This window comes from Marmota flaviventris, chromosome 9 (assembly GCF_047511675.1).
Source record: "Marmota flaviventris isolate mMarFla1 chromosome 9, mMarFla1.hap1, whole genome shotgun sequence".
In the NCBI taxonomy this organism is placed as follows: Eukaryota; Metazoa; Chordata; class Mammalia; order Rodentia; family Sciuridae; genus Marmota; species Marmota flaviventris.
In genome coordinates this window covers 105,751,642-105,766,045 of record NC_092506.1, presented here as the reverse complement: position 1 = coordinate 105,766,045, position 14,404 = coordinate 105,751,642, and the positions used below count along the sequence as shown (strand labels likewise).

The following is a 14,404-nucleotide window of genomic DNA, read 5'->3' as shown; positions in this document are numbered from 1 at the left end:
AACACGAGCAACACATTCAATTTCAAGCTTCTTATGTCCGTTTTAACTCTAACAAAGGTGTAAAACCACTCAGGTTGGGTGAATTTTGGAATGGATCTCATTACTTCATACAGAGCTTCAAACACAATGGAGTACATGTGTTGTCCAAGCTTCCTAGAGGAAACACAGATGCCCTCAAAGGTCCTTTCTCAGATTGCCTTTCAGCCTACTAGGCTCCCAGCTGAACTCACACTTGCTGCACTGGGTCCATTGTCCATAATGACAAATTCTACTGCAGAATGATAAGGTCAGACTACACTGGAAAGCAGCTCTGAACAAGTATCCCCGAAAAGAGGCCCCATGTGGCAGCTGGGAAGGGAATTGACCTGCCCATGTTTCCTGACATTCACAAAGACACCAACACCAGGCGGACCACTTAGCAAATGAGAAAAAGGGTTGAAAAGTAAGGAAGAGAGCTTCACGAAGAGCTTTCAGGGTGATGACTTGAGGAGAGGCAAAGGTAACAGTCTTTATCTGGCTCCATATGTGCAATGGTGCTCAGAATAATGGAGGCAATCATTTCGAGTTTCTTCACAGATGGGCTGTTGAGAATATTAACCACATTAAAAAAAAAAAAAAAGCAGGGGGAGAAAGATAAGAAATAGAAAAAGAGCCTCCTTCTACATTGGGGGGAAGACTTGACTTTTACCCTACAATCTGGACTCTGAGCAGAGCAGTGGAGAAACCAGCAGCCTGGGTCCTAACGTGGGAGAAATCTATTCTTCATTATCAGATGCTCGGTGTGGGTGGGTGGTGGCATGTTCTCTCCTCTTCCACAATTAGAAGTACTGATTAAAGTACTTCCTCTAGCCTAGAGGATATGCAAATTCAAAGGAGGCTGCTGGGGTTTTTAAAAGGCAGAGAGGAAGGAAACTTTCTTGAGGTATTTTGAGATGAGCTCTTCTGTATTATTCCCTGCCTAGCTTAGCTGAGAGAAGGCCCACATGTTGAAATAGAAAGAACTGGGACACTCGTCCCATATCTAGACCTCCCATTTCTGGAAGTTGCTCCACCTACATACAAGTTCCTGTTCTTTGCCATTACCTTGTCTTCCAATTTCTTAGGCTCATTCATAGTTGCTTCCTGTTCTCCTGGCCTCCAATTCAGAAATTCCAATTCCTGCGCCATCTGTGAGCACTATCCTAAGTCTCACCTCCAGTCCCTCAGGGATGCCGCGCCCGTGCGCATCACATTCAATGTCAAGCTTCTAGTGTCCGTTTTAACTCTGACAAAGGTGTAAAACCACTCGGGTTGGGTGAATTTTGGAATGGATCTCATTACTTCATACAGAGCTTCAAACACAATGTTGGGAGAAGAGAAGGGCATCCTGGAGTCCCTCCCTTATGGGAGTCTTGCTGTCCTATGCTGCCCATCTGCAGCTCTAGACAACATAACCATTGGCATTTCTCACTCCTACTGCTCCCAAGCTGCCAAGCATGGTTGAATAAATGTAATAATCCTGAGAGGTCAGAATACAATCACTTATTATGGGGAATCCAAGGAAGATGTCCCTCAAATATAACCTGAAATCCCAATGCCAGACATTTTGTCCTTCTAAGATACCTACATGTTTGCAGAAGGTAAAATACAACAGATTCCTAAACTTAAATTTATTTAGTGGTCCTGTTAATTAATTAGTTCCATTAGTTCCATAAAACAAGAACAGATCAATTGTTCCCTTAAAATTAAAAGCAAATGAAAGTTACAATGATATTCCTTAGGTAAAGACTGCTCTTGGATGATACTTCAGTTATCATTTCATTAAGATCCCCAACCTCTGCCCAGGAAAATGACAAAGGGATCCCTCTATGAAGGAAGTGCACAGGAGTCAAAAGGTGGCTCCTCCCTGTACCAGCTTCATCTTCACCATTCTCAAGTACTAAGGAAGTAATATCAAGACACTCAGCTTTAAACCCAGGGTTAAATGAAGAATAGACGGTATCTACATCATGTTGGGCCATTTAATGAGAACTAAAACTACACATAAATGTTAAAAGACAAATGACAAACTGCCAAATATAAATGTGCACACACACAACCTGTCCCATATCACAACCAAAGGGCTAATCTCAAAGATATAAAAAGCTTTTGGAAATCAACAATGAAAAGACTAACAATCAGATAGAAATAAGAGCAAAGGGCATGAAAGGCATGTCACACACACACACACACACACACACACACAAATGATCCTTAAGGCCAAGTAAAAGATGTTCAAACTCATTCATAATGAGAAATGCAAATTAAAGCTACAATGAGAAAACTTATTCTTACCTAAAGCATTAGCTCTGAAGAAAGACACTGTTCTAAGTTGCTAAGCATAAATTTGATACTTTCCATTAAAAAACCGGCAATGTCTCCCAAAGTCACAATTTGGAGGGAATTTATCAGTGCATAAAACTAACAAAAATCCTTGCCCTTGGGCGGCTTTTGTTCTATGAAAGATAATTAATATGCATAATAATTGTATGTCAGAACACTAAAGAGTGCTATATAAAAATGAATATAATATAGTAGGTTGGAAATAGGGTAATAGCTGCAATTTCAAATAGGATCCCCAGAAATGCAAAACTACTCTGATATATCACCTCACACACATCGGAATGACTATTATGAAAAAGACAAAAGATAGAAAAGTGTTGAGGATAGTGTGGAGAAAAGGACACCTGGTACTCTGTCTATGGGACACCCTCTGGTGCCGTCATTGTAGAAACTGTAAGAAGGATCCTAAGAAATTAAAAAATAGAACTACAATATGAGTCAGCACTCTCTCTTCTGAGTATGTACCCCAAAGGAAATAAAAGCACCACCTCATAAAGCTATCTGGAGCCCCATGTTTATTGCAGTATTATTCATAACAGCTAAGATATGAAAACAACCCATGTGGTCTGACAGAAAGAGAAGGAAGAAACTGACATACAGACCCAATGGAATAGTATTCAACCTTTGTAAAGGAGGAGACGTGTATTATGTGGATAGACCCAGAAGACATTACGCCAAGTGGAAATAACCAGACAGAAAACTATTGCATGATCTCACTTACAGGTAAAATGAAGAGAAGTCAAATATAGAGTGAGACAGAATAAAATGGGGGTGGAGAGAACCTAGGTCAAAGGATACAAAGTGCCAGGTGTGCAGAATGAACAAATTCAGAGACCTAATGTACAGCACGAGGGCTATACTTGAAAATACTCTATTACATTTGGGATTTTCACTAATAGATTTTAGCAGCTCTTGTCTCTCTCTCTCTCTCTCTCTCTCTCTCTCTCTCTCTCTCTCTCTCTCTCTCTCTCACACACACACACACACCAGGATAACTATGTTAATTCGCTTCACTATAGTAACCATCTTACTATGCCTGTCTCATAGCATCCTATTGCATACTTTAAATACACACAGTAAAATTTATTTTAAGTAAACAAATCAACACATAAGATCCTGTGGGGAGGCCTCATTTTAAAAGGAGTTGTTTGAGCAGGTACCTAATGAAGCAGGGAATAAGCAGCAAGTACATCCTACAGAGGAGCACTGCAGGCAGAGAAAAACAGCAACGCAACTATAGGCAGAGAAAACACATCCTGCGGTAGAAATGCACAGGAGAAATGACAGTTCAGTGCACCAAAAGGGTTCACAGAGGAGCAACAAGTTGGTGTGACCTGTTCTGAGCAGGACAGATCTGCTGTGGACTGAGAACTGACTGCAGGACTGACTGGGCGACAGTGGTGGCAGAGCACAGGAGCAGCTGCGCAGTCAACCTGGGACATGTGCTGAGGGTGGGGCCCACAGCACTTGTGACAGGTAGAGCTAGTGAGGACTCCACACTCCTTGCCCTGACCAGCTGAAAATTGACACAGGGAGGGAGGTGACGAGCTGGCTCAGGGTGGTAAAGCCAAGGGTCAGTCTGGGAGGCCTTAAGTTTTCTAGTCACCCATGTGAACAGGGCGGAAGAGCAGTTCAGATACACCCCCCAACCCCACAATCCTGCCCCTGGAAAGCCGTCTCACACGTGCACTGCACACACACAAACTCATGTTCAAGATCATACACTGAATCACTGCCATGGCACAAGGGCAGAGGCAAGCATGACCAGAAATGACTGTCCTTCCTGAAGCACAGCCTATTTTACACCAAGTGGAAATAACCAGACAGAAACATATTGCATGATCAGCCTCAATAACCTCCAAAGCACCCCAGTGTACCCAGAATTCAGTCAAATCCCTTTCTCAAGCACTGCAGATTCGGATACCAATTCCCCTTTCCAAACTTCCCCAATACCCAGTCCAAATAGAAGAGCCAGTGTTCTGCGCCCGAGTACCATGGCCTCACCTCTGCCCATGCCACCCTGCTCCTGTCTGAAATTCCTTCCTCCACTCCTGCCATGCTATCCCCTACCTGTTGTGCATCCTGGATGGAGGGCAACTACCTTTATGAAGCCATCCATGGGCCTCCCTTCTGGAAGGCACGATCCCACTATGGCTTCTCTTTCTACCTGGTACTTCTGTGCTTCTTTCATAATTCAAGTTATATACCTGAAATATGTCTTTCTTACCTCCTAAACTATATTCTCCTTAATAACCATATCCATACATTATTCAACTTCCTATACCCTAAAGTATCTAGGTTTTATATTTAGCAGAGTTTTTTTTTTAAAATGTTATAAGTGAACAAATGCCTGAATTTTATAGAGAGGAAAATCCCCACTCCTGAGATGATGCTCTAAAAATGAAAGTCTTTCAGAGTTCTACGACATGACACGCAAGAGCCTCAAGCTTCCCCTGAGTCCCCGGAGGGGATGAAAATTGCAAGAGCTCTCCCCTTCCTCTCACAAGCGACTTTCCTTCCTCATCCCCACTGGTGAACTCATTACACTTGCAAGCTAATTCTTGGGCCTGGAAATTTTATTCCTTGAGCTAAATGCCTCACACTACAGGTGACGATCAAAGGTCTGTCTATCACGAGGTAGCTGGAAGTGCAGAAAGGATGTATAGAAGTCAGGACTTCTGAGAGGACACAACTTACCAAGAGAAGGACTTCACATGTTCCTGAATCATGATCCAGGTCTGGCCAAAATCATCAGACTTCCATAGCTGCAAAGACCAAAATGACAAGAGGCCATGAGATGAGAACTGCATACAATCTGAACAGAACCACTGGGCAAAGCCCACTAAAACCCCACCTCAACAGAACACACTCTGCAAGGTCACTCCAAAGCCAACAGACAGAGAGGGAAGGACAGATGTGCACCTTTGCACTCTTCACTGGTAGGCACTGGAAGAATAAAAAATGATTGTGACTTGCCTTCCATTTATGGATTACCAGAAACTTATTCTACTCAAGACCAGCCCACAGTTAATGGTACTTCTTGACCAGGAAATAGTGTCCTTAAACAGTTTGTAATGCCAAACTGGGGATGTGGCTCAGACGTAGAGCACTTGTCTAGCATGTGCAAACATTTCCCCAACACTGTGACGGGGAAAAAGAAAGAAAGAAACTTGTAATGGGTAGCAGCATTATTTACAATATCCAAAATATAGAATCAATGCAAGAGTTCATCAAGGGACAAACAGAGGAGCAAACTGTGGTATATCCATACCATGGGCTATCACTCAGCCTTGAAAAGGAATATAGATAAACCTTGAGGACAATATGCTTAGTGAGATAAGCCAGTCACAAAAAGACAAACTGGGTATGATTCCACTTACGTGAGGTACCTAGAATTGTCAAAAACAGAGACAGAAAGTAGAATGGTGGTTGCCAGGGGCTCAGGAGAGAGAGGGCTAGGGAATCAATGTTTTGTTTTTTTTTTTATTTTTTTTTTTTTTTAGTTTTCGGCGGACACAACATCTTTGTTTGTATGTGATGCTGAGGATCGAACCCCGGCCGCACGCATGCCAGGCAAGCGCACTACCACTTGAGCCACATCCCCAGCCCAGGGAATCAATGTTTAATGGAGACAGAGTTCCAGCTCACAAGATAAAAAGATTTCTGTACCTGGATGGTGGCAACACTGTCCAACAATATGAATATACTTAATATCAATTAACAGAAAAAATGGTTAAGATAGTAAAATATATGTTACATGTATTTTACCTCAATTTAAGGCGAAAAAAAAGAAAGAAAAAAGAAAACCTCTGGGCTAGGGATGTAGCTAGGGGGTAGAGTCTTGCCTGGTATGCACAAGGCCCTAGCACCAGAAATAAAAACCCTAAATGAGCCTTGGTCATCAAAATCAAAGCTGACAGAAGACGACACCAGCCAAGTACAGAAAACCAAAAGGAATCCACTGAACACACAGACAAGTCCTGTGTCTTTGCCAAAGTCCCTTGACTTCTTCTAATGTGACCCAAGGGTTCCTCTGGCCCCAGTAAATGTGTATTAGGAACCATGAGACCAAAAATATCAATAATCCACTTCCCCTGGTAAAACTGACCCAGCCCACATAAGCTTGGGTTACTCCTGAAGGCAAGCAAAAGCAAACAGATCTGTGTTTTGGTTAAACAGCCCACAAAGCAAAAGAAATGTTCCAAGTTTCTTCTGAACAAAAACATTCGAGGCTCCTCATCAGTCCACTCATACAAGCTCTACAGGGTTCAGAGTTTCATGCCTGACCAACAGTCTTGACTTGGCAAGCTTCGCCTTGAGGTATAACTCTACTCAGCCTCTCTTCTTACCTGCTAGCTTTCCTTCAAAAACCTAAATGCCAAGAGGAAAATATACACATTTATGTCCTACCCATGTGCCTGCCCACAACACAGAGGAAGAATATGAAAGTTAAAGGTGACTTCAAACAGGTGGCAGGCAAACGCAGTGTGTTTAAGGTGGGGCTCGGGGTGGGGCTTAGGGCAGGAGCACTGGCCTAGCATGTGCCAGGCCCTGGGTCTGATCCCCAGCATTGGAAAAACTGAACAAACAAATGGGGTAGAGGATGGAAGAAATGTGACAAGAGATCCCAGAGGGCTTAGACTCCAGACCTCTCCAGGTAGCCCTCTCTGATTAAATTCCAGGGCCTCGATTTACCCCGAGGGCTAACAAAGGGGCATGGTGTTTAAGTCCTAGGGCCTGCCAAGGGCTGGGTGCCAAGTGCTGGAGGAGAGTGCCCGGGGGTATCCCTTTCCTGAGCTGTGGGAAGTGAAACAGTAGCTCCAAAGGCTAAGCCTCAGAGAGGAGGAGGGAGGGGCAGGAGGCGAGGTCACTCAAAGGACACACCATCCACCCAGGCCCAGGAGAAAATCCCAGGAACCCCAGACGACTGAGCTCCTTCCGGAAGCTGTCTTACCTGCTTGTTGGGATGAGACCTGTCGAAGCCCAGGAGGAGGTTGGAGGCCTTACTGTGGAGGAGGAGATCAGCTGCCCGGAATGGGATAGAAAAGCCATGGATAGTGTTGCAGAAGTCAAATGTGATCCAGAGGTACTGGGCATAAGCATCTGCAAAGATGTACTGCAAGAGAAAACAGGTACTCAGAGCAGCACCCAGCCAGAGCCGCCCAGCGCCTCCCCAACCCATGTGCTGACACATGCAGGTCACGGGGCACTGGCTTTCACAGTGTCTTCTCCCCATCTCCCAGCCTCTCCTGGCAATGAAAGAATGCTGTCCACACCAGGGCAGACTCAGTGGAGAAGGGTGGTGGTGGGCCGGGGGAAGCCACAGGGAGCTTATTTAACCAGGTAATGAAGCTGAGCAAGCCTTTCCTGGCAGGTCACTCAGTCACAATCAGAGGGTAACTATCTGTTGGCTGAACACAAATGAGACTGCTGTCTCTCCCTGCATGCTCTGAGCACCTATGGGATATGTCTTTCCAAGAAAATCACTAAGATCACATCCTTCTAAGAAGAGAAGCTGCCCCTTCTTGTTACTATACCAGGTGACCGGGCAGCTCTGAGGATCAGGGCAGGAAGTGGCTCTGATGAGCAGGACCTTGCCTTATTTTGCTTCTGTGACTTTGAACAAGTTTGGGCGGAGAGCAGATGCAGCCTCAGAGCTCTCTGCAGGGGGCAGGATGAGGGAGAGTCAATTAACAGGTGTACTGGGGACCCACCATGGTCTAGATGATGGGGTCCACATGAAAAGCCCGGATCCTTTCCTTCCTCACTGGCAATGAAATAGATACAGGCCAGTTCACATAATTCATAATTCAAGATTAAGAGAGAAACCAAAGGCAGGGTCCTAGAAGAACCTATGCACGTTGGAAATGACTCCATAGAAGAGGTGACAAGGCAAGACTTCCACAGGTAAGGAACTTCCACGTCTGACGCAGTTTGCATTTGGGCACAAAGGAGGGGAAAAAAATCATCACATGGGTTTGATGACAGCCTTGAGGACCTGAGGAAATAACTGGAAATAAGCCTGAAGGGCACATGAAAGATGTGGGGGCCAGCCCCCCAAGAGGAGGTTAGTCCAGGAGACAGGTTATGAACCAGAAACCAGAGCCACAGGGCCCAGCTCCACCCAAAACCTGTCATTCTAGAAGTCAACCAATCTGAAGGACTCCACCGAGGACACACAGTCTCTGAGAACACCCGATCCAGGTCAAGGTCCGCCTCTGCATGCCTTCAGCTGGGCTGCACTAACCACTTGGCACTCCTTCCCACGTGGCTTTCACATGCTCTCATTCCTTCCTCATTCCCACACTCTCCCCAAATCCTGACCAGATGCCTCCCAAGAGCTCACTGTGTGTCCTCCTCTGGTTTCCTCCCCAGCATCTAATGTAAATCCCCACATTCTACAGAAGCCTAATTAAATCTAACGGAAAGGTAGTAAATGTTTTCAAAGCAAAAAAACTACTCTAAGCAAATGCAATGTAATAAAAACAATTATGATCCTAGGAGGATCATCATAATTTTCGCCATGAAAAGCATTCCCTAGAAATAGCCTATCTTCCAGTTCCCAAACCATCTGGGTTCCCGGGGAAGGGAGTGTTCTCAGTTTGAAAAGAGTTCTCCAGAAATCTATGTCGTGGTTTCCAGCAGTATCACATTTGTGAATCTTGAGGAAAAAAAAAAGAAAAACATCATGTTCCCAGTCACAGAACTTATTGCTGCTTATGATAATAGCTGAAATTTTTCGAGAGCATTTTGTATGTGCCAAGTAATGAGCTAAAGGTTTTGCGTGTTTCATCTCATTTACTCCCCTTAGCACCCATAGCTCAGGGCCTGGGGTAGTGCAGTTACATCCCTTTTAATAACGAGGACTCAGAAGCTTCGCGTGACAGTGGCTAGCTGCCCAAGATGACACAGGGGTGGGCAGCCCTTACACCCACACCTGACCAGTGCAGAGCCCATCTCAACAGTTCATCAATCCTTCTGTCTTCTTCCAACCAAAAGGTGTCGTCTCCTGAATTCAATGGTCAGTCTCCCACTTTACTATCTGATGCATTTGCCTGCCTCCTCTCCTAACCCATTCCTCCTGTTTTTACCGGAAATTCTCTTCCCTCACCTTCCACCACCCTCTTCCAACTCAACTCTCTCTGCCCCACCCCTGACCATCTCAGACCTGGTTCTCCTTTGCAGGTCCCTTCACCACCCGCCCTCTGCACTCTTGCCACCTCGTGACTCTTCCATCCTTTGCTAACCTGGCTCATCCTTCCACACGGCTTTGACTGCTGCCTGGAAAACACACATCATGTGACTGCTGTGGTTTGCTTGCAGTGGGACCCCCAAGGATCCATGAATTGGAAGTGTGCTGATGTTAAGAGGCAGTGCGGCCTTCGAGAGGCAGAACCTCATGAAGGGTACTTGGGTGCTGCCCATAGGGGTACTGAGGTAGTTTTCACCTCACAGTCTGGTTTCCTGTCATACTACATGCTCTATATCCCTCTCACACTTGCTCCTACAATAAGGCCATCTATCATGATGTGAAGTAGTCAAGAGGCCAAACTGATAGGGCTCCTCTTAGATTTTCAGTTCTTAAACTAAGAGCTAAGTAAAACTTCATTTCTTTATAAAGTACCCAGCCTCAAGCATTTTGTTTTAGCAAAGAAAACCAGATTAATAAAATGACTTTCACACATACAGTCTGACTCCTCACTGAGGTTCTACTTTCATTACCTTCTTGATCTTAGCTTCTACTCTTGGATGGACCAAGATATTTCACTGTGTCCAGAACTGAATTCTTCAAGACCTTCCCAACAAAACCTAATTCTCACTCCTTATGCTCCAAGATCCTTCTGTGCTACATCCCAACCCCAGGCATTAAGTTTTTACTCTATTCCCTCCCTTCAGTCCTCATTTTCAAACAGCCATTGGAAGTCCATTATTTTCCTCTAAAGTCTTTTTCAAAATGTGTGCATGCCTTCCTTTTTATACCTAGTTCTACTAGCATGGCCTGTGGCCCTATTTAAGACTGTGAGCAAACTGGAGGCAGACACCGGGTTCTATTCATCCTGTATCTCCCAGGACTAGCAGGGTGTGAAACACTTGGAGGAAGGTATGAGTTTGGTTGAGTGACTAAGTAACCTCGTGGCCACAATGGTTCTCCTTCTAGACTCTTGAATCTTTGGCTTCCAACCCCACATGCATACTGCTGGCAGGTGTATGTCCCTCAGATACTACTCAGTTGCTCCCCTACTCAGACTCTTCCATGGCTCCCCACTGTTCTCAGGGCAAAGAAAAATCCCCTCCATCTTTAGATGACATTACAAAGCAGTTCAATGCAAACACTCAACTCCTGAGAGGCAAATCTCCTGAGTATCCTGCACAGAAACCACATGCAGGCACCCTGAAGCCTCTGCACACACCTTCCTCCTGCCAGAAGGCTCCCACCTGCTCTGTTATACCTAAAGATATCGTATGCCTATCCTTGAAGTTCCATTCCTAATCCTATGTATGCCAAGAAGACTTACTCCTCTGACCCAACCTCACAGAACCCCCTACCTCCATTCAACAGCAAAGTCCATTCACCACGCCCACTGGTGCACCCTGTAACTATGTACTGTCACATATGCACATGGTAGGAAAGCTCAAAATGCCCTACCCTGCTCTCACATCTCCTACTGCCTGGCTGTCAAGCTCCTTGGTGGCCAACCCCTTAGAGGTACCCTGAGTGCTGCTTTCAGAACTATGTAATCTCAGGAGCATCTTCTCCTACTCTGACTCCTCTGGCTCTGTTTGCAATTGCATAAAATTCCAAAGGAGCGCCACCCTTTGGCTACACCTACATTACCTCTGAAAGATACAAATACTTTTGGAAAAATAATAAATTAGATGCAAAGTGTATCTACATGATATCAGCACAAGTGACTTTCTCCAGCTTTGAGTGAAGAAAGCCGGAGAGTCCAATGAGAGGGGGAAGGGCAGAGAAGAGACTAGGAAGAAAGCGAAACAGTATTGGTTAGACTTGCCCAGGACCAACCTCTTCCTGGAGAAAAGCATGATCACATCTCGCCTGTGTGGAGACTGAGGCTCTGAAGCCCACTGCATTCAGTCGTGCTTCAAAGGGCCCTAGATACAGCTAGATATTGCCTGGCAGATCAGTGGAGCCTGGGAGGCTGGTGGAACTGCCAGGTGGCTGGAGCTGCACACTGGTTCAGGGAACAGCACACAGGGGACCAACAGAGGGAAACAGGATGGCAGGCTAGAGCAAAAATAGACCACAACACTCATATGTCCCCACCACCATTCCATCTCCATTACCAGGCGGAGCCACAGACCACAGCCTGTGGCCTCCTCACCCCTTCTGTCCCCTCCACAGGCACACATCCCCTCAGACTTCCAGGAGGCCCTCTCTTGACATCTAAACCTCCCAGAGCAGCTCTGACAGCTTCAAGCACTGACAACCCAAGGAACGTTTTTACACAGGTGATTTGCCTGGGCCTAGCACCCTGCTGTCATCGGGGAGGCACCCTGTCTGTGTGATTTTTCTCAGGAAATGGTAGGTCTGGTGGGGTGATTTGCCTTCCAGGGGACAAAGGTAAAAGTAACAAAAGCAATCAGCACAATAAGAGTCATCACTTCCTTCCTGAGATGTCTGGGGAGGGTAACAGCCTTCTCTGGGGAATTAGAAACTACAGGGAGGGCTGCCTCCCTCCTCCACAGGCTCCAGGCCTCAGGTCCAACCAACCACCATTAAATTCTCCAAGAAAGTAGTTTCCAGCTCCCCCAGAAGAAATCTAAGATGCTTCACCCTGCATGGCTGACAGAACATGGCCTACAAACATGCCCCGCCCCCATCTCACCATGCACCACCTGAACCTCTTTTATTGCAATCATCCCCAGGTTTCTCCCCCTCCTGTTCCAACTCTAGGGCCCTGCTCTACCCCTTCTGCAGACCTGATGCTCCCAAAGGCCCTGATCCTCCGCCTCTGCCTGCACTAAAGCTCCTCGTGCAGGCCCAAAACATCATCTTTCCGGTTTCCCAACTCCTCTGACTTGTGGTCTTAGCAGCCGCTCACCACAACCTACAAGAGGCAGGAAGGAAGACAGCCCTGCCTGTAGACATCTGTGCCCTGTGGGAGGGGCACCCGGCGAAGCTGAAAAGGGCATCCAAAGGGACAACAGGGCGATTTCAAGGCCATGACTCCAGCCAGAGGTAGCTCTGAGATGATGTGGAAATATAATGGTAATAACAATAATCACATAAGCACAGCCTGATAAAGTGAGCAATCCCAAGTATCATCTGCTTTTTGAGAGGCAGAGGGAACACAGCTCCATCCAGGGAGAGGCAGCACAGCCAGCAACCTGGCCCTAGATAAGCTCCTCACCTCTCATGAGCCCAGGTGGGTGGCTCCCCCACCTCCGGGACAAGGCTTCCCTGGCCACAGGCCATGGGGGGAGGCGAAGAAGGCCAGTCATCTGGTTGACATAGCCAGGTCCCCCCAATACCTTGTCCTTGCTTTTCATCTCAGGGGAAAACTGCTCCGTCACCCTAGAGTTGGATAAGAGGAGGAAGTCTGCACCTAACAGTGCTTCCCTCTGAGATCATCAGGCAGGGCTGATATTTAACCATTATCACCAGTAATGACGATTCTAGCTTTTTTTTTTTTTTTTTAATGTTCTGTAACAAGCTGGTAAACAGTCACTGCCAGGAAACCCCAAGCTGGCTCTACCTAAAGCCCCAAAGGTGGGGGCCCTGCCCCCAGGACTTCCACAGAGACCAGCAATTAAAAGGTTAATGCCTGGCCTAGTGGGGAGCCTCCAGGACCCAGCTCCCTCTGGCCAGGTCAGGGGCCCAGCCACACCAGTTGCCACACCAGGGTAGGGAATCAGGAGAACACACACAGTTGCTAAATATTCTGAATGCAGCCCTGCTAGGAGACCAAGGGCAACCTGAGAAGCAGGCACAGAGGCCAAGGAATGAGGACCCTGTAGATCTTGCTTGCTCATTCCTTTCTGGATGAGCAGAAAACAGCAGCTTCCCCTCCCACAGAATGCTTTCCCTTCTAAGGAGTTTCTCTACAAAGGGTCTTTCCCCAGGAGAAGCCACTGGCCCTGGGGAGAGCAGGAAAGAGAGCAAACAAATGCAACTCTCCTGAGCTAAGAGTCACCAAAACAGCAGGAATGCCAGGCAGGCTGCTGGGCTTCCCCTCCACCTGCCTGGGGCCGGGGGTCAAGCTTCCTCCAAATCCAATCGCCTGCAGGTTCTGACCCAAGACACACAGCCCCAGGCATTCCAGCTGGGAAAACAAAGGGCGGGCACAGGAGGGCTGCCCAGTGCTTTTCTTCTCTATATTCTTGTAGGTTGGGGTGGGGGAAGTACACACACACATACAGGCACCCAGGCACGTGCAAGCCCATGCCCCATGCGCGTGCACAGGCTCGCGCTCACACACACACACCCCTGCATGCATACTAATGGTGCCAACAAAAGCAAAAGTTCAGCAGCTGCTCTCGGAAGCCTGGGAGTAGATGGCAAATGTACCTGGGAAACATTTTTGCCATGGGGGGGGGGTGGGGTGGGGGGTGGGATCAAGCAGTTCATTGGTTGGCAGATTTTCTGTGGTTTAAGTTGGCCTTGTTTGTCTGGAAATCCTGCCTGACCAGTACTTGGCCTGCCTGATTATACATAGACCCACCTGGGAACTGTACTCTGTCACAAATTCCCAGGTTAGCAGAAACACAGAGACTAGCTACAAGTCATGCTGCAAGGATCACAAAGGGCTCCGCTGCCCAGCCCCCCCTCAGAGCAGCAATCTTTCCAAAACACAGTCCCTGAAATCAGGGGCCTGGGGTGGACGGCTTCCTTACCCGCTTGTTGTCTGCAGGACTGTGGTAGAACTGGGCGATCACAGCTTCACTGCTATTTCCCACACCGAAGTTGAGTTTCTCTGAAATCTTGTTGAATGATTTTCCATAGTCATAAGACACGTACACCTGGAAGACAGAGAAGGGGAAGAAGAAGAAAAGAGTTGGTGAGAAATCAGGCAGAGATCTC

General features: G+C 46.8%; 1 protein-coding gene across 1 annotated transcript in view; it reads right to left on the bottom strand.

The window, feature by feature from the left end:
• The window catches only part of Sorl1 (sortilin related receptor 1), a 163,049-nt gene that overhangs the window by 123,699 nt on the left and 24,946 nt on the right, over window positions 1-14,404 (bottom strand). Inside the window, exons 3-5 of the mRNA XM_027930487.3 lie at window positions 14,218-14,343; window positions 7,316-7,477; window positions 5,059-5,126 (exon numbers count right to left, since the gene is read on the bottom strand). Of these exons, the coding sequence (XP_027786288.3) occupies window positions 5,059-5,126; window positions 7,316-7,477; window positions 14,218-14,343 (356 nt within the window). The remainder of the gene's footprint in view (window positions 1-5,058; window positions 5,127-7,315; window positions 7,478-14,217; window positions 14,344-14,404) is intronic.